Consider the following 24489-nt stretch of genomic DNA (forward strand, 5'->3'; position numbering starts at 1 on the left):
ACATGATGTAACTCATTAGAAATGAATGAATATTTTAACCAAATTTGTGTTTTAGATGAATGACACATGCTAATTTCTAATCTAAGAAAATAAAACCACTCGCAAAGCTCAGAAAACCTCTTATCATAAAACAAGGGACACTGAGAAAATTGAAACGTTATGGAAATGTGGAAGGTCGTAAGGTTTCCCAACATTTCAAATTATTAATAAACAAGACACTTAGGGGTAAATTTACTAAGCGGCACCTGTGTAGCTTTCCCTAGTGTTGGCGTTTTTATATTCCTGCTTAAACACACCGAGAAGCGGCTGCTTAGTATAATTACGCCACAGGATCATAGAAGCTTGGGTTCCTTTCAGACGAGTCTGGAGAGTTAGCGTTATACACAACTAACAAACTTTGCTATTGATTCCCAAACAACCATACACCTAAAGATTTATTGTCAGATCTGGCTGGTTGGAACGAAAATCTGGTAAAGGAAACTGAGCGACAAATAGTCGCGATGGCGGATAAACAATTAGGATGGGCCCCTAAAATCAAAGCAAGCTTAGGGAAGTTACAGATGCAGGGAGAGGGGGATGGGGTGAGGGTAGGGGGGCAGGGACCAGGAGAATAGTAACAAACAAAGAACAGGGTTGAGCTCAGAGGGGGGAGGGGAAGTGAAGGAAGGGCTGCCCCTCCCTGCTCAGAGAGGCATATTTAAAGGCGGACGTTAGAGCAGAGGCAGCATTGGAGGAAGAGAACCCTTTGCCCTGTGTGGCTGGACATACTACCAGCATCACTGCACAACCCCCCTCCATGTTCTACTCAGCCTTACCTCTCCTCATCAAGGGAAGCCTGCAGCAGGACAATGATTAGGCCGAGGTGCGCCCAAGAAGCCCCACAGCATTACCAGGACACAGCCAGCAACAAACCACGGAAGAGGACTCCAGGCGGCAGGGGAGAGGCCCTCATCTCCAGGACGGCGGGAGCAGCAGCAGCAAAACAGAAGCATCACAAGAGCACACCCAGAAACTCCAGGTGGAAGAGGGCCGCAGGGAGCCGCGAGGTGGAGCAGAGGAGACGGGCTCCGGAACATCAGTTACTAATGATTTGTCTCCCTAAGCACAAGTACTCAGAAAAGCAAAGGCATGGACAGCGGTCAAGGGTCATCATCCAGGAAGCGGGGGACAGCGACCAGAACGGAGGGAGAGGAGTGGCGCCAAGCAGGCAGCGATGCAGACCACTCAGAGGCCGGGGACTCAAGCGGCGACCAAGCAGAGGACAGTGAGGGTAAGTCAGGTACAGGGTCATCCGATGATGATTCAGTCTCGGACAGCAGCAGCGATGATGCTAGCGCATCAAACCCAGGGCAGGCGAAGCTAATCAGAATGTTTAAGTAACTTAAGAGGGAGCAGCGGGGGCAGCAAAATTCAGGCAGGAGAAAGGCAAAGGATAAGGAGCCTGACCCAGAGGAGTTGCACATATGAGCAACCACTACAATTGACAGGGGAGTGCGTAGCAGGGTCAAAAAGATATACATAAGGAAAAATACGTAGACATTTTTACAATGACCGCAGAATCCAAGGAGGCAAGTGACCAGGCAACCAGTAAGGGGCAAGGGACGGTAGACGCATAAAGAACTTACACAAGATGGATGAATGGGATGTACAAGTTTGCGGTGTGAAATGTTAAAACCCCGCCAAAAGAGCATATGGATGTTTTGAAGTATATGAACATGATACACAACATGTACAAGAATAGTAAAACAGGTGCATGGAGGGAACACAACGAGGGGTTCCGCGAGAAGCACAGCGGACGTAAGACACTAGGCTTCAGGTCTAAGGCTATAGAAGAGTGGCTTGAAGTCACACAGCAGAAGGAGGACGGCCAGCCCAGCAAGAATGGGGCCAAATCAGGGAGGCTTAGCTCACAAGGGCAAGAGAAAGGCAATATTTTGGGGTACAACGGTACCTAAAGCGAAAGAGGCGAGCAGTGCAGGTTCAAATACGCGTGTACGTATTGCGTAGGGAAGCACCCAGCAAAGAGCTGCTTCAGAAAAGCAAGGGAAGCACCAGGAGACAGGGAAGGCGGGGCGTGGGCCGGTAAGTAAAGCCGCAAACCCAATAAAACAAAACAAAAAAAATGCAGAAATGGCTAGGGTGGTACCACAACTGGGAGGATGCACAGTTTTTGACTACGGTGTTCAGGGAAGGGTTCACATTACCCATTGAGGGGGCAGTAGAAGGGGCTGTATTTCAGTGCTATCCCAAATCGGCCTCGAAATTCCCCTGCATTGTAAAGGAAAAAATAGACAAGGAGGTAGAACTGGGGCGCATAGCAGGCCCTTTCCGCGAACCCCCTATTGCACAACTGACAGTGTCCCCAACAGGGGTGGTCCCAAAAAAGGTTCTGGGAAAATTTAGGCTCGTACAGCACGTCATACCCTGAAGGCAAATCGGTCAATGACGCGTTAGGCAAACAACAATGCAGCGTGGTCATTTGAGGATGCGCTTAGCATGGTTAGGAGCTGCAGAAAGGGGGCCCTGATGGGAAAAATCGACATCGAATCGGCATTCAGGCTCCTCTGCCTGCACCCCCGAAGCTTCAGGTTCATGGGCCTGAAATGGGTTGGTGCCTTCTTCATTGACTGCTGTTTGCCTATGGGGTGCGCTATTTCGTGCGCGTTCTTCGAGAAATTTAGCACATTCCTGCATTGGTGCATAGAGGCAGGGACCGGCATGAGGAGGCTAGCTCACTAATTAGACATCTGCCTGCTAGTAGGTCAGGCGCATACCACAGAATGCAGCCAGTTTCTTAGGTCGACACAAGCGCTATTTCACACATTCGGAGTCGCCACAGCAGAGGATAAGTCTGAAGGGACAACCACGTGTGTCTTATTTGGGCACAGAAATAGACATGCAAGCCAGAGTATGCCACCTCCCAGAAGACAAGGTGGCTCAGCTCAGGAGCCAGATCAGAGAATTCGAACTAGCAAAGAAAGTAACACGGGCAGTTTCAGTCACTCCTGGGTCATATGAACTTTGCCTGTAGGGTGATACCCATGTGGAGAATCTTCATCAGAAAGTTAGATTGGGCCACAACTGGGGTAAGGAAACAGAACGACATCGTCAGGTTGTCAGAGGAACTGAGGTTAGACCTAAGGGTGTGGGTCTCATCAAAGCAACACTTCAATGGTATCCGCATCTGGCCGACGCCGCCAGTGTCTAGCAGGAAGTTGCAACTATACACAGACGCAATAGGCTTCGAGGCATATCTGTAAGGCGAATGGTGCGCGGCACGATGGCCGCAGCAATGGTACAGCAAGGGGCTGACAAAAAACTTATTGCTGTTAGAGTTGTTTCCAATAGTGGTGGCCGTGGAACTATGGGGAAACAGGCAGCAGATAGGGAAATTATATTCTGGTGCTGCAACCTAGGGGTCATTCAGGCAGTCAACAAGCAATGCGCCTCCTCACCCCTGGCAATCAACCTTATCAGACAGCTAGTCCTACAATGCTTACGCCATTACATTAACTTCATGGCCAGGCACGTTCCGGGAGTGGACAACACAGTAGCCGATGCCCTGTCACAGGGCAAATGGGAATCCTTTAGGGAGGCAGCGTCACAGGTGCAACTGCACAGTCTAACCTGTCCACCTCACTTATGGCAGATTGTCGAGACGGCATCAGCAAGCTCGTGAGGGATTCCTTAGTACCGGCAACGTGGAGAAGCTACAGGTCAGCGTGGGTGAGATGGGAAGCGCACAGGAAGGCCAGGGCAAGAAAGGAGAAAGAGGGCGAAGGATTGCTAACTTCATTTTTATGGGCGATGTATAAAGAGTGAAAATTTAAAGCGCAGGCTAGAACTACGCTAGCAGCGATCACCTTCTTTTCTAAAGCGTCAGGCCAAGAGGATATAACAAGGAGTTTTACAGTTAGCAGAATGATGAAGGGGTGGGGAAGGCAGAGCCCAGGCAAGCCAGACACCAGGTGGCCTATAACCGATCCGATACTACGGCAGTTGCTGCAAGCGACGGCTCAGGTATGCAGAGGGGATTATGTAGTAGCATTGCTGACAGCCGCGTTTGCTATGGCTTTCCAAACGACTCTATAAATGGGTCAGTTGTGGTCTGCAAAATACACAAGTCAAAAACAGACCAGCAAGGTAAAGGGAAGTGGGTAACCCTACGTGAAAAAGAGGACGAGACCATATGTCTGATAAAGGAATACATGGGGCACAAAAAGGAAAGGGGGCAAGCTTTCCTATCTCAACGGTCCCTGCTGACCGTTTACCAGTTCAAAACCCTGTTTAAGGGCTGCATCACGGTGAGTGGTTCGCAGGAAGAGGAGTATGGCACGCACTCCTTTAGGATCGGGGCAGCCACCGCGGCATCAGAGGCAGGTTGCTCAGAGGAAACAATCAAGAGTATCGGCAGATGGCAGTCAGCGTGTTACAAAAAGTACATTCGGTCTAGCAAAACAGAGGATGCAGAGTAACACCTTACCCTGCGCAGAGGGTCACCCGGGGGGTATCTTCTCGCCAATGTTGAATTTGGGAGACAGAAGGGATTTGCCTTTTTCCCTCCTTGAAAAAGGGCCAGGGCTAGCCACGGACCCGGGTAGGTTTTGGGTTTTACCTTCCTCCGGGGCACCTTCTGCACATATGTCTTATCCTGCCGCTAACATACCTTCCCCTCCCCACCCACCATCCAACAATCTTGTGTTTCCCCAGCATCCGTTCACTATGTTTCTTGCAAGGTTATTTTTGGGGGTCCCAGGGCCACTCTCAGGACGTATTCTAAATGTCTGCATGTCCATTACAGGCGGGAAGGAGGAAGTGGTAAAGGAAGTCTGGATACTCGGACACTCTTACATACTCTGGGCAGCGGCAGAGAAGCAACAGGGCGCCAGGTCTGAAACAATGAACATACGATGGCTTGGGCAGATGGGTATGAGATGGAATGACATACGTGCAAAAGGTGCACCAAGCAGAAAGGAGGTTTGGTCCTCAGGGGCTTGTCATAATTCACCTGGGCGACAACGATACAGGCAAGAGGAAATCTATAGACCTGATACATGATATTAAAGAGGACCTGGCATACCTATTACACAGGTTCAAGGGAGCCAGAATAGTATGGTCTAACATAGTACCCAGGAAGCGATGGTCTGACCCCCTTGGGGGGCCAGCTCTGGATGAAGCCAAGAGGAAAATCAATGCGGCAGTCGGCAAGTCCATTGTTTCAGAGAGGGGCAACTTAATCAAGCATGATCAAATTCAGTTTCACAGGCCAATGTTATACAGAGCAGACGGAGTACACCTATCAGAAGCAGGCCTAGAGCTGTTTAACGCACAGCTGATGGGGGCAATAGGGGCTTGTTAGAGTCACAGTAGTGGTGGCGGGCTACGGTTCGAGTGGAACCTAGCATTGGCGAGAAGCGCTGCGGGCCAGCCAAAAGGGGAGCTGGCACATCCGTGGAGACACCCCGCCCCAGTGAGAAAGAGGCTGATGCACTTGGTACCACCCATATGGGGGGCCGGGACAAAGCCCTGAGAAGGCGGTGGAGGAGAGTTCTCCTGGGCCTATGCGTCGGGGGCAGAGAAGGGGGGTCCCTGGGCGGTTACCGGTTACAGTTGCTAAGACGGGACCCCCTGCCCCCGGGTCAGTTGCAGGTTTTCAGTTGCGAGGAGGGCTGGGAACCCACAGTGCTATATAGGCCACCAAAAGATTCAATCAGTAAAGTTAGCCTGAAAGTTAATAAACTATGACCTTTTCATTTGCAACGTATACAAGTCTCAGTCTGCTTATTTCAGGTACGAGGGTCCAGGGGGTGGGGGGAGGGGTTTTGGGAAGGTGAAGGTTTGGTTAAGTGTCAGGGGCATCAGATGATCAGAGGTTTATGGATGAGAGCAAATTATAATTGACTATTTGCTCCTGAATGCCGTAAAACTGACAAAAATGGTCGTTCAGACAAATTGGTTAAATCAAATGTATTTAACCAATTTGACCATTTTTTGTCTGTTTTTCAATGTTTGAGATCAAATGGTCAATTGTGATTTACTCCCATACATTACCAGATTCTCATTCCAAATAGCCAGATATGACAGATAAATCCTTAGGTGTATGGTTCGCTTTATTAGGTTTGCAGTTTCTGCTAAAAAGTAGTTGCTACGATCAAATAGTTGCCGCCCAGAAATAGAGAAAAAACTGCGAATGCGGTTGTTTGCAGAACCGGAACATCAAAGATTTCTCCTATCTGCGCCAGGAAAAGTCATCCACAATTCTTGTTACACAAGAGACTGGAAGTGGTCATCGCTGACGTCAGAGGCCCTACTCAAAAACGCCTGGGCACACCTGAGTTTATTCAGACACACCAGAAAACGTCAGGTTTCCGCACAGAAACGCCGGCTTCCTGTCAGTCAAACAGCGGCTGCATTGCGATCACGATGTGTATGCATTTTCTGTTATTATTACTCGCAGCCAGTCGATAATCGGGAAGATTGCGATTCACTAAAATTGCAATCCTTACTGAATAAGGTCCACTCTCTTCAAGGCAACCCAAACAGTCCAGGTTTTAGGGATATCCCTGTTTGTGCACAGATGGTATAATCAAACTGACTGAGGTACTAATAAAGTAAACTGTGCCTACGCATGGATATCCTTAAAACCTGGACTGTTGGGGTGCCTTGAAGACCGCGTTTGGGAACCACTGGACTTCCCAGTAGTTATACTTAATACACATAAATGCTGCTATACATAATAAAATCCAGTGTTTACCTCCACAACAAAAATAAGATTTTACTCACCGGTAAATCTATTTCTCGTAGTCCGTAGTGGATGCTGGGAACTCCGAAAGGACCATGGGGAATAGCGGCTCCGCAGGAGACTGGGCACAACTAAAGAAAGCTTTTAGGTCACCTGGTGTGCACTGGCTCCTCCCACTATGACCCTCCTCCAAGCCTCAGTTAGGACACTGTGCCCGGACGAGCTGACATAATAATGAAGGATTTTGAATCCCGGGTAAGACTCTTACCAGCCACACCAATCACACCGTATAACTCGTGATACCATACCCAGTTTAACAGTATGAAAACAACTGAGCCTCTCAACAGATGGCTCAACAATAACCCTTTAGTTAACAATAACTATGTACAAGTATTGCAGACAATCCGCACTTGGGACGGGCGCCCAGCATCCACTACGGACTACGAGAAATAGATTTACCGGTGAGTAAAATCTTATTTTCTCTGACGTCCTAGTGGATGCTGGGAACTCCGAAAGGACCATGGGGATTATACCAAAGCTCCCAAACGGGCGGGAGAGTGTGGATGACTCTGCAGCACCGAATGAGAGAACTCAAGGTCCTCCTCAGCCAGGGTATCAAATTTTTAGAATTTTGCAAACGTGTTTGCCCCTGACCAAGTAGCAGCTCGGCAAAGTTGTAAAGCCGAGACCCCTCGGGCAGCCGCCCAAGATGAGCCCACCTTCCTTGTGGAATGGGCTTTTACTGATTTAGGATGCGGCAGTCCAGCCGCAGAATGCGCCAGCTGAATTGTGCTACAAATCCAGCGAGCAACAGTCTGCTTAGAAGCAGGAGCACCCAGCTTGTTGGGTGCATACAGGATAAATAGCGAGTCAGTTTTCCTGACTCTAGCCGTCCTGGAAACATAAATTGTCAAGGCCCTGACTACGTCCAGCAACTTGGAATCCTCCAAGTCCCTAGTAGCCGCAGGCACCACAATAGGTTGGTTCAAGTGAAAAGCTGATACCACCTTAGGGAGAAACTGGGGACGAGTCCTCAATTCCGCCCTATCCATATGGAAAATCAGATAAGGGCTTTTACATGACAAAGCCGCCAATTCTGACACACGCCTGGCTGAAGCCAAGGCCAATAACATGACCACTTTCCACGTGAGATATTTTAGATCCACGGTTTTAAGTGGCTCAAACCAATGTGATTTTAAGAAACTCAACACCACGTTGAGATCCCAAGGTGCCACTGGAGGCACAAACGGGGGCTGAATATGCAGCACTCCTTTCACAAACGTCTGAACTTCAGGTAGTGAAGCTAGTTCTTTCTGGAAGAAAATCGACAGAGCCGAGATCTGTACCTTAATGGAGCCTAATTTCAGGCCCATAGTCACTCCTGCTTGTAGGAAATGCAGAAATCGACCCAGTTGAAATTCCTCTGTTGGGGCCTTTTTGGCCTCACACCAAGCAACATATTTCCGCCATATGCGGTGATAATGCTTTACAGTTACATCTTTCCTGGCTTTAATCAGCGTAGGAATGACTTCCTCCGGAATGCCCTTTTCCTTCAGGATCCGGCGTTCAACCGCCATGCCGTCAAACGCAGCCGCGGTAAGTCTTGGAACAGACAGGGCCCCTGCTGCAGCAGGTCCTGTCTGAGCGGCAGAGGCCATGGGTCCTCTCTGAGATCATCTCTTGAAGTTTCCGGGTACCACGCTCGTCTTGGCCAATCCGGAACCACGAGTATTGTTCTTACTCCTCGTTTTCTTATTATTCTCAGTACCCTTGGTATGAGAGGCAGAGGAGGGAACACAAACTGACTGGTACACCCACGGTGTCACTAGAGCGTCCACAGCTATCGCCTGAGGGTCCCTTGACCTGGCGCAATATCTCTCTAGTTTTTTGTTTAGGCGGGACGCCATCATGTCCACCTGTGGCCTTTCCCAATGGTTTACCAACAGTTGGAAGACTTCTGGATGAAGTCCCCACTCTCCCGGGTGTAGGTCGTGTCCGCTGAGGAAGTCTGCTTCCCAGTTGTCCACTCCCGGAATGAACACTGCTGACAGTGCTAAGACGTGATTTTCCGCCCATCGGAGAATCCTTGTGGCTTCTGCCATCGCCATCCTGCTTCTTGTGCCGCCCTGTCGGTTTACATGGGCGACTGCCGTGATGTTGTCTGATTGGATCAGTACCGGCTGGTTTTGAAGCAGAGGCCTTGCCAGACTTAGGGCATTGTAAATGGCCCTCAGTTCCAGAATATTTATGTGTAGGGACGACTCCTGACTTGACCAAAGTCCTTGGAAATTTCTTCCCTGTGTGACTGCCCCCCAGCCTCGAAGGCTGGCATCCGTGGTTACCAGGACCCAGTCCTGTATGCCGAATCTGCGGCCCTCTTGAAGATGAGCACTCTGCAGCCACCACAGTAGAGATACCCTGGTCCTTGGAGACAGGGTTATCAGCCGATGCATCTGAAGATGCGATCCCGACCACTTGTCCAAGAGGTCCCACTGAAAGGTTCTTGCATGGAACCTGCCGAATGGAATTTAGCTTCGTAAGAAGCTACCATTTTCCCCAGGACTCATGTGCAGTGATGCACCGATACCGATTTTGGTTTCAGGAGGTCTCTGACTAGAGATGACAGCTCCTTGGCTTTCTCCTGCGGGAGAAACACTTTTTTCTGTTCTGTGTCCAGAACCATCTCCAGGAACAGTAGGCGTGTGGTAGGAACCAGCTGTGACTTTGGAATGTATAGAATCCATCCGTGCTGTTGTAGCACTTCCCGAGATAGTGCTACTCCGACCAACAACTGCTCCTTGGACCTCGCCTTTATAAGGAGATCGTCCAAGTACGGGATAATTAAAACTTCCTTTCTCGAAGGAGTATAATCATTTCTGCCATTACCTTGGTAAAGACCCTCGGTGCCGTGGACAGTCCAAACGGCAGTGTTTGGAATTGGTAATGGCAATCCTGTACCACAAATCTGAGGTACTCCTGGTGAGGATGGTAAATGGGGACATGTAGGTAAGCCTCCTTGATGTCCAGGGATACCATGTAATCCCCCTCCTCCAGGCTTGCAATAATCGCCCTGAGCGATTCCATCTTGAACTTGAATTTTTTTTTTTATGTATGGTGTTCAAGGATTTCAAATATAAAATGGGTCTCACCGAACCGTCCGGTTTCGGTACCACAAACAGTGTGGAATAGTAACCCCGTCCTTGTTGAAGTAGGGGCACCTTGACTATCACCTGCTGGGAATACAGCTTGTGAACTGCCTCTAGCAGTCTCCCTGCCTGAGGGAGTTGTCGGCAAGGCAGATTTGAGGAAACGGCGGGGGGGGGGGGGGGGGGGGAGATGCCTCGAATTCCAGCTTGTACCCCTGAGATACTACTTGAAGGATCTAGGGATCCACCTGTGAGCGAGCCCACTGATCGCTGAAATTTTTGAGGCGGCCCCCCACCGTACCTGGCTACGCCTGTGGAGCCCCCCCGTCATGCGGTGGACTCAGAGGAAGCGGGGGAAGAATTTTGATTCTGGGAACTGGCTGACTGGTGCAGCTATTTCCCTCTTCCCTCGTCTCTGTGCAGAAAGGAAGCGCCTTTTACCCGCTTGCATTTCTGAAGCCGAAAGGACTGTACCTGATAATACAGTGCATTCTGAGGCTGTGAGGAAACCCGAGGTCAAATTTTTTCCTTCCCAGCTGTTGCTGTGGATACGAGGTCCCAGAGACCATCCCCAAACAATTCCTCACCCTTATAAGGCTCTATGTGCCTTTTAAAGTCAGCATCACCTGTCCAGTGTCGGGTCTCTAATAACCTCCTGACAGAATGGACATTGCATTAATTCTGGATGCCAGCCGGCAAAATATCCCTCTGTGCATCCCTCATATATAAGACGACGTCTTATGTTCGCAAAATAGTATCCCTGTTTGACAGGGTTACAGACCACGCTGCAGCAGCACTATCTGCAGGTCTCAGTCTAGTACCCGAGTGTGTAAATACAGACTTCAGGATAGCCTCCTGCTTTTTATCAGCAGGTACCTTCAAGTGGCCGTATCCTAAGACGGCAGTGCCACCTTTTTTGACAAACGTGTGAGCGCCTTATCCACCCTAGGGGATATCTCCCAGCGTAACTTATCCTCTGGCGGGAAAGGGTACGCCATCAGTAACTTTTTAGAAATTACCAGTTTCTTATCGGGGGAACCCACGCTTTTTCACACTTCATTCACTCATTTGATGGGGGAACAAAACACTGCCTGCTTTTTCTCCCCAAACATAAAACCCTTTTTTAGTGGTACTTGGGTTAATGTCAGAAATGTGTAACACATTTTTTATTGCCGGGATCATGTAACGGATGTTCCTAGTGGATTGTGTATATGTCTCAACCTCGTCGACACTGGAGTCAGACTCCGTGTCGACATCTGTGTCTGCCATCTGAGGGAGCGGGCGTTTTTGAGCCCCTGATGGCCTTTGAGACGCCTGGGCAGGCGCGGGCTGAGAAGCCGGCTGTCCCATAGCTGTTACGTCATCCAGCCTTTTATGTAAGGAGTTGACACTGTCGGTTTATACCTTCCACCTATCCATCCACTCTGGTGTCGGCCCCACAGGGGGCGACATCACATTTATCGGCATCTGCTCTGCCATCACATAAGCCTCCTCATCAAACGTGTCGACACAGCCGTACCGACACACCGCACACACACAGGGAATGCTCTGACTGAGGACAGGACCCCACACAGCCCTTTGGGGAGACAGAGAGAGAGTATGCCAGCACACACCAGAGCGCTATATAATTTAGGGATTAACACTATATTGAGTGAATTTTTCCCAATAGCTGCTTGTATATACAATATTGCGCCTAAATTTAGTGCCCCCCCTCTCTTTTTAACCCTTTGAGCCTGAAAACTACAGGGGAGAGCCTGGGGAGCTGTCTTCCAGTTGCACTGTGAAGAGAAAATGGCGCCAGTGTGCTGAAGGAGATAGCTCCGCCCCTTTTTCGCGGACTATTCTCCCGCTTTTTTATGGATTCTGGCAGGGGTAATTACCACATATATAGCCTCTAGGGCTATATATTGTGGTATTTTTGCCAGCCAAGGTGTTTTTATTGCTGCTCAGGGCGCCCCCCCCTAGCGCCCTGCACCCTCAGTGACCGGAGTGTGAAGTGTGTATGAGGAGCAATGGCGCACAGCTGCAGTGCTGTGCGCTACCTTGGTGAAGACTGATGTCTTCTGCCGCCTATTTTCCGGACCTCTTCTTGCTTCTGGCTCTGTAAGGGGGACGGCGGCGCGGCTCCGGGACCGAACACCAAGGCCAGTTCCATGCGGTCGATCCCTCTGGAGCTAATGGTGTCCAGTAGCCTAAGAAGCCCAAGCTAGCTGCAAGCAGGTAGGTTCGCTTCTTCTCCCCTTAGTCCCTCGCTGCAGTAAGCCTGTTGCCAGCAGGTCTCACTGTAAAATAAAAAACCTAATTATATACTTTCTTTCTAGAAGCTCAGGAGAGCCCCTAGTGTGCATCCAACCTCGGCCGGGCACAAAATCTAACTGAGGCTTGGAGGAGGGTCATAGTGGGAGGAGCCAGTGCACACCAGGTGACCTAAAAGCTTTCTTTAGTTGTGCCCAGTCTCCTGCGGAGCCGCTATTCCCCATGGTCCTTTCGGAGTTCCCAGCATCCACTAAGACGTCAGAGAAATAGATTTTAAAAAAATATTCAAAAAAGAGGGACAATTAGGAGGCATAGTGGGAAATTGAGAGTTTGGTCCAAATATATACATAAACACATGGGGCCTAATTCAGAGCTGTACGCTATGCCGATGTTTTCACAATTCAGCGATTATCGAAAGACTGCTCATGCTCTGCGATCGCACGGATGCCTTTGCCATTCCACTCGCAGTGAGGATTTCTTTGCAGAGTGACTGACAGGAAGTGACCATTTGGTGGTAACAGGGAGTGGTGGCAAAAACGCAGGAGTGCCATGGCTGTTTTGGGCATGTGTCGGATATCAGCTTTATCCGGTATGCAGAGAAACATGGCGCCTGCATCCAGTCTGCGTAGCCATAGACCAGCCCGCGCAGTCAATGTTCCATGTTGTTGTGTGTAGGCTGCCAATGTGTACGCAGTTGCGAATGGTTTTGCGATCGCTCCGGTACGTGACTTTTCATTTCTGGTTGACCGCTTCATTTGCTAACATTAGCAGTTCTGTAGTCTAGAAAATCACAATTGCACTAGTGTACAACTCTGAATTAGGCCCAGCGTTCGTTCATATAAGGCAATTTATATATTCTGGATATATAAAGACGCAGCAGATAACATATATAATGGGGATTTCTTACTTGCGTCACATTCTCCTGTTCCCACTGAACTTTATATCCCAGCAGGCTGTAGTTTTGCAGCCCTGGTGCAACCTCCTCCCATTCTAGCATCAATCCTGAGTCGGTCCTGGTCAGATGGACATTCTGTGGCACAAGCAGAGGAACTATGGACAAATAAAAAAAGGGTTAACACTATTTAAAAAATAAAATGTAAAAAAGAAAACAATATTCATAATTAACAGATGGTGTTGTTCATAAATCACAGTTTGTATGAAGCCAATGAGGAGGGCGGGTTGAGTGTGGACACTAGTCATATAGCTCCATAGCCACTTTATGACCTCCAAGTGAAGGTACATGAATTATAGCAACACAGTAATATAAGCTAGGAGGGTATAAAATGAGAGTGAAGGCATTAAATAAAATATGAACTGTTTGTACACACAGGCAGGGTTGGACTGGCCCACAGGGGTACCATGGAAACCACTGGTAGGCCCCACTGCCTGAGGGCCCACGCCTTCCTCAAGGGATCAGGTTCCAGATTGTGCACTTGTATTATACATGGTAGATATGTTGCATTACACTGCACTAAACTATTGTGTATTTCAAGTCTCTGTGGATGCTGGCCACACCCCCTTTGTAGGCTGGCAACACCCCTAAGTATGGACCCCTATCACCGCATTCCCCCGGTGGGCCCATCATTCCCCAGTCCAACACTGCACACAGTGTGCCAAAGTTCAGTACTTCTACAGTTTATAATCCATGCCATAGAAGGCCTGCTGGGCCTTGGAGATGCCCTGCGTGAGTAAGGGGTAGATCTGTCCCACTCTTCTGGGATAAACAGGACAGTTCCGATGGACAATTTGGTTGAATAGATGCCAATCAGGACATATGAAAAATCTGTTCGGGAAATGCATTAAAAAATTGTTCCAAATCTGTGAAATGTATCAAATCACTGCAATTTAAAAAATATGATATATTATAGTGTAAATATAACATGACAAAAGGGGAACATCTCCCAAAGGAACCACTAGTACAAATAAGTGCAGTATCACAGAATAAGTATAAAAGGGAAGTAGTTCACTTCCCGATAGACGGGATCCAGACGGTCGATATACAGAAGCCGGGATCCCGAAGTAGGAGGCAATACCTCCTACAGACACCGCCTGGGATGCCGGCGTCACATTACTGACAGCCGGCATCCCGCTCGTCCGGACAGTGGGACGCGCTGCGTCCTGCCGCTCGGGGGTGGGGTGAGGGGTTAGGTTTAGGCAGAAGAAGGGAGGTTAGGGTTAGCCTGCAGAGCTGGGAAGGTTAGGGAGCGGGGAAGAAGGGTTAAGCATCAAGCAGGGAGGCTTAGGTTTAGGCAGCGGGGAAGAGAAGGTTCGTGTTAGGCACAAAGCAGGGAGGGTTAGTGTTAGGCGCAAAGCAGGGAGGGTTAGTGTTAGGCGCAAAGCAGGGAGGGTTAGTGTTAGGCACAAAGCAGAGTGGGATAGGGTTAGGCACAAAGCAGAGTGGGATAGGGTTAGGCACAAAGCAGAGTGGGATAGGATTAGGCACAAAGCAGAGTGGGATAGGGTTAGGCACAAAGCAGGGAGGGTTAGTGTTAGGCACAAAGCAGAGTGGGATAGGGTTAGGCACAAAGCAGAGTGGGATAGGGTTAGGCACAAAGCAGAGTGGGATAGGGTTAGGCACAAAGCAGAGTGGGATAGGGTTAGGCACAAAGCAGAGTGGGATAGGGTTAGGCACAAAGCAGGGAGGGATAGGGTTAGGCACAAAGCAGAGTGGGATAGGGTTAGGCACAAAGCAGAGTGGGATAGGGTTAGGCACAAAGCAGAGTGGGATAGGGTTAGGCACAAAGCAGAGTGGGATAGGGTTAGGCACAAAGCAGAGTGGGATAGGGTTAGGCACAAAGCAGAGAGGTATAGGGTTAGGCACAAAGCATGGAGGGTTAGGGTTAGGCACAAAGCAGAGTGGGATAGGGTTAGGCACAAAGCAGGGAGGGATAGGGTTAGGCACAAAGCAGGGAGGGTTAGGGTTAGGCACAAAGCAGGGAGGGTTAGGGTTAGGCAGTGAGGAAGAAAGGGTTAGGCAGCATTGGGGAGGGTTAGGCACCCACAAGGGAGGGTTAGGGTAGGGGGCAGAGGAGGGTTAGGGTAGGGGGCAGAGGAGGGTTAGGTAGCTTACTGGGGGGCTGTCAGCATTCTGATGGATGGGATGCAGCTGTCTGTATTCTAACCGCCGCCATCCCATCAATCTGCAAATCATACTGATCCCGTATGAAATGTATTTTACTTGCCAAATTAGAGGGATCCAGGATCTTCAGCCAACTGGCCTGGTCTGCTATATACTTTATAGTCAACTTAAAACATCTTGACAAAAAGCAGTAAGTAACACAACCATCTGGACCTGCCCGCTGTGCACTTGTGGACACAACAGAACCTGAACTCACAGCAATTCCAAAACAAAGATCCTTAATTCTGTGGGATTATTAGGACAGCCATGCAAGGTTACCAGCTCACAAAAATACTTCAAAGAAAATCTCCACTCAAGATAAAATCTTCTCTCAGTAATAGTCACTTCACCTCTGTCTTAAAGCTGCTTACATTTGTATGTAGATCTTAAAATACGCAGAATACATCACTGAGACTATAAAACAGCCTCTCAATGTGCTGTGACATCGCTTTGAAAATCATGATAGAGCAAAGACCTTTAGTTTAACAAAAAGAAACCTATTTCCTATAAACATCAGGATAAGAAAAGAGAATAATATGCTATAATTATTAAAAGATGTTGCACCAGCAGCAGATCGGTCCACTGCATTGGTCGGCCACCTTCCCAATCATGGGTTCCGTGCTTGATCCCCTCCCCCTCACTCTTGGGCTCCCCGGCGAAGGGAGGGAAAACAGAACTGAGAGAAACACACGCAGTGACATAAGGCTGGAAAGAGCCAGGGTAGAGACCCAAAGGGGGATGGCATGAGGATGGAAAGAACATTTAGGGGATGGAGAGACACATAAGGGATGAGGCTATATGATTGGCACAATATTTAGCAACCCAGGGAATGATAGGTCATAAATATCAATTTAACATAACGTACTAACTGGAGCAGATGTGGGCAACAGTAACAAGACAGAATGTTGCGTAAAACAATAAATTGTCTTTATAATTTTGTATGTGGGGCCATCTTTGCGCTCTATGTATTGGTCTGTATGTGCTTACATATTATACAGCTCTACAACATACATTAATGAGCCAAACATTAACACAACCTGCCTAACATTGTGTAGGTCCCCTTCGTGCTGCCAAACAGCTCTGACGCATGGAGGCATAGACTCCACAAAATCTCTGAAGGTGCCCTGTTGTATCTAACACAAAGACGCCATCAGCAGATACTTTATCCTTTGAGTTGCAGGGGGGGGGATATCTCCGTGGCTCGGACTTGTTTTTCCAGGGGTGTGGATTATTAGATCTACACTAAAAAGGTATACAGTCAGTAGGTCTACCACCAACGGTAGACATGCATTAGGTCGACATGGTCAAAAGGCGACATAGCACAGGTAGACCAAAGGAATGGTCGACAGGGTCAAAAGGTCGACATAGAAATGGTTGACGCAAAAGAGGTAGACAATTTTATTTTATTTTATTTTAATTTATTTTTTGGGGGGGGAGTTTTTCCATTTTTCTGCCACAAACAAGCCCCATTAGTGTACTGTGTCCGCTCGCCATGCTTTGGGCAAGGTAACTAATCCCAATCATAGTCCACATAGATGGCAAGTATGAAAAGGTTGAAAAAAATTAAAAATAAATCCAAAAACTTGTGTTTACTGTATGTGTCTACAAAAAAAGGAATGACTCCGCACCAGTCAAAAAAATTTGTTAATATTATATAGAACCAGAATTGTATTCATCTACAGGAATGCTTCCTATTATATGTTAAGTATACAGATGTGGATAAATCCACAGGGAACCAGCGCTCAAACCCTATTTGTAGTGGTGAATGATACGGTTATAAAGTGAAACTAAAATCAATAATGAAAAAGTAGGTAATATACTTAAGGTTGTTTATTCTAAGGGTGTGTACACACGGTGAGATCCTTGCTATGTCCTATTTTTCAATTTGAAAAAACTCTTGCGCTATAGTTATATAATTACAAGATATGGCTGACAAGAATGACAAACTCCTGATAAATTCAAAATATATTTACTATTGTATAAATTATCATATAATAAAACAAGACCGGTCTTTAAAACATCAAAAAATAATAACAAATATGTATACTTTCTAATACATGGAGGTGGACTTAAGCATACTCTGTGCACAGACGTGTAAAAAAACAAGCTCTATAGCTATATGGCTTAATGAGGTCAAAGAATGTTTTGAATCAAGTGTGGCTGCTGGTAAGACCCATATATTAATTGTTCCCAATGGATAGTCACTTTGTATCAAAGATCTTTATGATGTGAAGATCCAACATGTAACAATAGAATGGATATGAGCTTTTTGTAACCGGAAACTTTACGTGAGATGTGAGCAAGTGGTATCAGCACAAATGCATCCCGACGACCACCGCAGTGGCTTGGAGCTGCGGGAAATAAAGGCACCTGCAATGGCGCCCGCTGTGATTTAACCTGCTCAGTCGCGATGCTCCACGAGTATCCACCTCTACGTGCCGTTTGCAGGCACCGGTCAGCGGTTGATTCTGTTGGACCCCAGCTGAAGTTAGACCCATATCACGAACTGGCTGCAGCATTCTTCTGCCTGGAATTTGTTTTCATACAAAGAGGAGCCGCTGCCTTTATTTCCCGCAGCTCCAAGCCACTGCGGTGGTCGTCGGGATGCATTTGTGCTGATACCACTTGCTCACATCTCACGTAAAGTTTCCGGTTACAAAAAGCTCATATCCATTCTATTGTTACATGTTGGATCTTCACATCATAAAGATCTTTGATACAAAGTGACTATCCATTGAGAACAATTAATATATGGGTCTTACCAGCAGCCACACTTGATTCAAAACATTCTTTGACCTCATTAAGCCATATAGCTATAGAGCTTGTTTTTTTACACGTCTGTGCACAGAGTATGCTTAAGTCCACCTCCATGTATTAGAAAGTATACATATTTGTTATTATTTTTTGATGTTTTAAAGACCGGTCTTGTTTTATTATATGATAATTTATACAATAGTAAATATATTTTGAATTTATCAGGAGTTTGTCATTCTTGTCAGCCATATCTTGTAATTATATAACTATAGCGCAAGAGTTTTTTCAAATTGGAGTTTTGTGGTTAATTGCACTTGGGTGGTCCAGTGTAATTTATTTGACCTGTGAACCCCAGGTCATTAACTTTTTGCAGCTGAGTTTTACTATATTCAAAATGTTTTTTAACAGAAAATACTATTAGCGCCCGATATAAAGAGGTTTTTTTATGTCCTATTTTTACTTGCGATTTCCCTTGAACTCCCCGGAGCCCAGATAGGACAGATTTTGACTAACTTTTCTTGAGATATGGACTATGTGTCCTTACGATTTTGGCTTAAGTGAGATTTTGGCTTATGTGAGATGTCATTGACATGTGAGATGAACTAGATAGTACACCGATCTAGCAAGGATTGACTTGCCTGCACAGTCTATCTTTTCTTGCGATGCCGACCTGGCGGGGCCGCGCATCGGGATCGCAAGGTGACTTTCACCTTGCGATTTGCACTAACTTTTCTTGCGATTTTGACTATATAGTCAAAATCTCAAGAAAAAAATCTCACCGTGTGTACACACCTTTAGATGCTGAGATACTTTCTTTCCCAAAAGGGGATAAATTCGGTTTAAAAGTCAATCAGTGATTGGGGCACGCTCCTGGTTCGAGCTTAAAGTGCAAGGTTCAATTGAAAGAACAAATGCTGTAATCTTTGTAAAGTCGAAAAAAAGAAAAAGAAAAAAAGAAAAAGAAAAATGCCACAAAAATAATAATAATAATGATAATATGTACTAAAGTCCAAACGGTTTACAAGTCTATACAGACTGTGGCGTCCCGCTAATCTGTGCTCTGAAGTGAAGGATTCTCTTGTGAAGTGATGAACAGTTGACAGCGGTAGTGTATGCTTTGGTTAGAGTGGAGAATAAGGACCCTGGACTGGCGTTATTCCTCCTGCAGCACGACCCACAATAGAGCGCCCGAATCAGGCCCGCTCTGCGGGGCCGCTGACCTGGGGTGTGCGCCTGTCACGGAGGCGAAGTGGACCCGGCCGGAGCTCTCCGAGCGGCTGGCCGCGCCTCTCCTCCTCCTACAGGGACTTATCTTCTCCCTTCCCCTCCGCCTTCCACTCTACGCTGTCTCGGGCTTCTTCCGTCGCCTGGCAACCGGTTGCTTCCGGAACTCCGGATCACGTGACCGGATGGTTTGCGGAAAGGATTAGCAGTACTGTCCTTCTTTGCAGTGAACATTCGTCCTCAGTCCAATGTAGTATAGATGGGTAGCTCCAACGCGTTTCGACCTGTTAGGGTCTTCCTCTGGGAGGAAGACCCTAACAGCGCTATCTCTGTGAGGAAGGAAGAATAAGAAGAAGAAGGACGAACAACGAAGGATCAAAGATACCTTTACATGCAAGATTAACCCTGATTTAACGTGAGTAAGGTACGCGTTAAATCACCACTCATTCCGAGCACTTCCATTTCTACACCATCACCTATAGAAAGGATGAAAATTCCGGATCACTACCCCTAGAGCCACGTTAAATATATTCCATCACTTATCTGTATCCAGTGATCTCCTGTTTGCACAAACCTATTACACTATCAGTTGCTCCTTTGTCCCATTTCTTCTTTTTCCAAACTGCGAGGATAAGAATTTTTCACCCCGGAGAAGAAAAAAGAATTAAGAAATCAAAGTTATCATGGATGAGAGTCCGCTGATATAAGAAATAAGTAGAAGTAGGAGAATGTAGAGAAATCCGTATAATGGGATTATGTCAGGTACGTGGAGAAATCCGTATAATGGGATTATGTCAGGTACGTGGAGAAATACGTATAATGGGATTATGTCAGGTATTAGCCTGAGTCATTAGAGAGGTACAGTATAAAAGGATTTTTGGAGCTTAAATGCACACTCTAAACAAACCCCACTATGGGCCAGATCAGGATGTGCTAATTATAACTTGTGCTGAATTTACACCGATTAACTCCATATGTAGTCACAAATTATATTATAGAGCAGGTAAGAGAGTACCACAAAAAAATATATATATGTATAATAGAATATGTCAGATATTAGCCTGAATCAGATTACACCGGCTATGACATGTGCTGAATTTTCCGATTATTACCACATATATGACACAATTACTTGAAAAATGTGTCATGAATCAAAACAAATTTCAATTGCTGTATCTTGTCTGTACAATCTTATTACCACTGAGTCAAAAAGCAAAAAAGGGGATTCTTTGCTGCAAACAGTTATTGGTTACAAAAAAAAAAGAAAAAGAGAAAAAAAGAGAGATCCGAAAAAATACCAGTCACTGCCCAGATCCCTGGGTCAGTCTGAAGTTAGAAGGATCTAAGTGATGCTCCTGGTGTCCTTTGGTCATGTGTATGTGTGTCAACCATTGACATGTTGACCTTTTGACCCGTCTACCTTTTACATGTTAACCTTTTGACCCTGTAGACCTAATGCATGTCTACAATTAGTGGTAGACCTATTGACTGTAGACCTTTTTGGTGTAGATCTATAGTCTTGATACAGTTTTTCCAGTACATCCCACAGATGCTCGATCTGATTGAGATCAGGTGAATTTCAAGGCCAAGTAAACACAGTGAACTCTTTGTCACAGTCCTTAAACCATTCCTGAACAATTTTTGCATATGGTAGGGTGCATGGCCATCATGGAACACCCTTGCCATGAAGGAGTATACAACAAAATTTAGGCAGGTGGTACGTGTCCAAGTAACATGCACATGAATGCCAGAACCTAAGGTTTCACAGCAGAACATTGCCCACATCATCACACTGCCTCCACTGGCTTCCCTTCTACCCACAGTGCATCCTGGTCTAAATCTTCCCCAGGTAAATCACACATATGCACTTCTATTCCGCAAGTAAATGACGCGCGTCCACGTAATGTAAAAGAAAGCCGGATTCATCAGACCAGGCCACCTTCTTCCATTGCTCCATGGTCCAGTTCTGGTGATTATGTTCCCATCGTAGATGCTTTTGGCAGTGGACAGGGGTCAGCATAGGCACTCTGACTGTTCTGCGGAAACGGAGCAAGCTATGATGCACTGTGTGGTCTGACACTGATCATAGCCAGCATTAACTTTTCAGCCATTTGTGCTAAAGTAACTTGTTTGTGGGATAGGGCCAGATTGTCTAGCCTTTGCCCACCATGTGCAGCAGTGAGCCTTGGGCGCCCATGACCCTGTCACCAGTAGTCCTTCCTTGGACCACTTTTGCTAGGTACTAACCACTGCATACTGGGAACACCCCACAAGAGCTGCCATCTTGGAGATGCTCTGACCCAGTTATCTAGCAGTCACAATTTGGCCCCTGTCAAAGTCACTCAGATCCGTAAGCCTACTAACACTCGCCGATGCATAAAATTTTGACGATGATCAATCTGAATGATGAGCGATCATAATCCAAATTGACTTGCATTGCAAAGTGACGGAGAACAAACGGTGAACGACCGCGGGACCGCGCATCATTCATTGTTGGTACATACACACTGAGCGATATGAACGATTTAATCGCCCGCACACATCGGCAAGTGTGTAGGGCCCTTTAGACTTGCCAATTTTTCCGGCTTCCAACACATCAACTTCAAGAACGGAGTATTCACTTGCTGCATAATACAGATGTGTCACAGCAAACAGTACCAGGTTGCACAAGAATAGTCTGGTGGTGGGCATCTTTTTTGCAGAAAATTCCCATTATTGGCAACGCAATGCAGTTAGGATGCACGAGGAGAAAGTGCTGATTAATTTATTACTTGTATATGTGTGTGTGACGGAGTCTCTGAATCTGTACACGAAGTGCTGCAATGTAGCAGTCGCAGCTTTTTTCCAATACAAGTTCTGTTGTGCTCTGTATACAGACTCGGTCACATAGAATATACAAGTGTCCTATATAAAATTAATCAGCACAGTCTCCTGGTGTGCCCTAGTCGCATTGTGTTGCAAATGAGATGTATTTTCGACAAAAAAAAAAGACGGCCAGAAGAGTTGCACGGGACCCGGCACCGCATGGCATATTGAGGCTGGATGTATGAGGACACATCTGTATAACGCACAACTTCACAGGTGTCAATGTAATGAGATCAATGTTATCCACTTCGGGTGTGGTATGGCTGACCGCCGGTCAGGAGAACGCTGGTCAGCATATCGACGCCGGGATCCCGGTGGGGAGGGGCGAGTGCAGTCGCCACGTGTTCTATTCCCACTCTATGGGTGTCTATTCCCACTCATGGTGTACAGAAAAGATAATCCTGCATTTAACAGTATTATATTTGTATTTTATTTTTATATTATTGTTTATGAGGAAGATAAAGTACAGACCTTTAACATTATTAAAAATATGTATCAAATTTATAACACAAAAGTGCATTCTCCGATGCTTTGCTACAAATCAAAATCTTTACTTACAAAATAATGTACAATGTGAGCAGTTTTTAACCATTTGCACCCCTGCCCTTTCCTAGTGGCACGCTTTATTACCCAGTTCTTTATTTGTTTCATGCAGATTAGTTTGGTGTAGAATCTTTATCCTTTTGCTAAATGTGTAAACTCTAGTTTCTGTACTTTAAATATTATGATTGCACAAAATACAAAAATTGTGATAGATCACTTAAAACCTCATTATTTAGTATAAACTGTATAACTGGTAATTTCAAACCACTTAAAAACACACAAACAGAATTATATGCATTCTCTGTATCCTTGCTCTTCTGCCAAATTCTGCTAATATAAAACTATTACAGTTTAACAGGGGCTCGCCCCACCTGCTGAACTGTAGAGGGTTTTAACAATTGTTTATTTGTTTTATACCGCAAGCTGTGACAGCTGAGAATTGTGATGTCCAAATGCTACCATGACTTGAGAAATGGAATCAAAGGATCCTGACACTAGGATGTTCTTTGTCAAGCAGTACAGCCTGTCGAAGGACAGGGGAACTCTGAATATAATGCACCCTGCAAACAGGTCCTTCCGAAATGTGATACAGTACATTGCTCATTTTGAGTCGGTTACACTGTTTGTTTGAGGAACCTCAAAAGTAGCTCTTGGGCCCATTATGTTGCTGCACATCGGGGGGGCTGATGTAGTGTTTTTTGTATTTTGTGCCCAAAAAATGTAATATGTGGCTAAAATTTTGAACTGGATGAATCTCAAGGTACAATCAGTTATTTAAATATAACATATGCATGCCAATTTTACCCACAGAGGGAAAGGTAGAATTTTCGCCAGCCTGACCCAAGACAAAGAAATAAAAACAAAACAGCAGAACATGAGGTTTGACAGTGGTTGCAGCAAAGTTACAGCACCCAGTTCATGCACAAAATAGTTCTTTAATGAATACGCGTGTGTCTAAACACTGATGTTAATAAATGTGTCATTTACCATATAAACATTAATTTAGTACAGATTCAAATACAAAAAAAAATACTACTTCATAAAAAAAAAAAAATCTGTTGTCCTCCCCTTTAAAAATAAATAAATCAATCAAATGGGAATCTGCATATCGGTACCGATGGCAAATCGCAAACAATGCAGATAGACAGGAGCAGCAATAGGAATAATACCAGTGGGACGGGTTACTGGCATGAACACGTCCTTAGCCACTTAAACATCTGTAATTGTAAACGTAAAATACTTATGACTCTCCAGAAGGACAAAAGCGCAAGAATTTAGTGCGGACATGTGCAGCACATACAGTTGTATCCACATTTATCTTGACGGTTAATAGGATTAACTGTGACTGGCCAGTCAGACTTAATCCCCTTCTGTAATGACTTAATCCCCTGCTGTATTGTTCTCTGTATTGTATTGCAGTTGAGAACAATAGCTGAAGGGTTTATGCTAATAAGTCATGTTGTGACTAGGCACAGAAAACTACTCAAGATAACGGTGGATACAACGGTGGATACAAGTGCAATATGTGCTAAAAGATATACCCTTAGGTCCAACTCTAAATCAGCCCCTTTATTTGCAGAAAAGAATCAGCTCCCATTATGAAGTGGTTTTATAGTTAACATCAGATTAAATGGTGGCTGGTTACCAATGGTAGCGAACAGACACCATCATCCAATCACAGAACAGCCTGCTAGAAATCAGTGACACTATCATTACGTGGATGAGCGATCAGGGGGAAGTAACATGGGCTGTCTGTCTGTGGTCTCTCCGTGGTCTGCACACAGTCCCCAGATCACCACATGTCCATCATTGCTCCACAGTTTCACGTTTCCCAGTAAAGA

At 46.2% G+C, this 24489-nt stretch overlaps 1 protein-coding gene across 1 annotated transcript in view; it reads right to left on the bottom strand.

Annotated features, from left to right (window-relative positions):
• The window catches only part of TYRO3 (TYRO3 protein tyrosine kinase), a 455756-nt gene that overhangs the window by 170225 nt on the left and 261042 nt on the right, over positions 1–24489 (bottom strand). Inside the window, exon 8 of the mRNA XM_063947918.1 lies at positions 13052–13194. Within this exon, the coding sequence (XP_063803988.1) occupies positions 13052–13194 (143 nt within the window). The remainder of the gene's footprint in view (positions 1–13051; positions 13195–24489) is intronic.

The sequence above is a fragment of the Pseudophryne corroboree genome, chromosome 12, assembly GCF_028390025.1.
Source record: "Pseudophryne corroboree isolate aPseCor3 chromosome 12, aPseCor3.hap2, whole genome shotgun sequence".
Lineage (NCBI taxonomy): Eukaryota > Metazoa > Chordata > Amphibia > Anura > Myobatrachidae > Pseudophryne > Pseudophryne corroboree.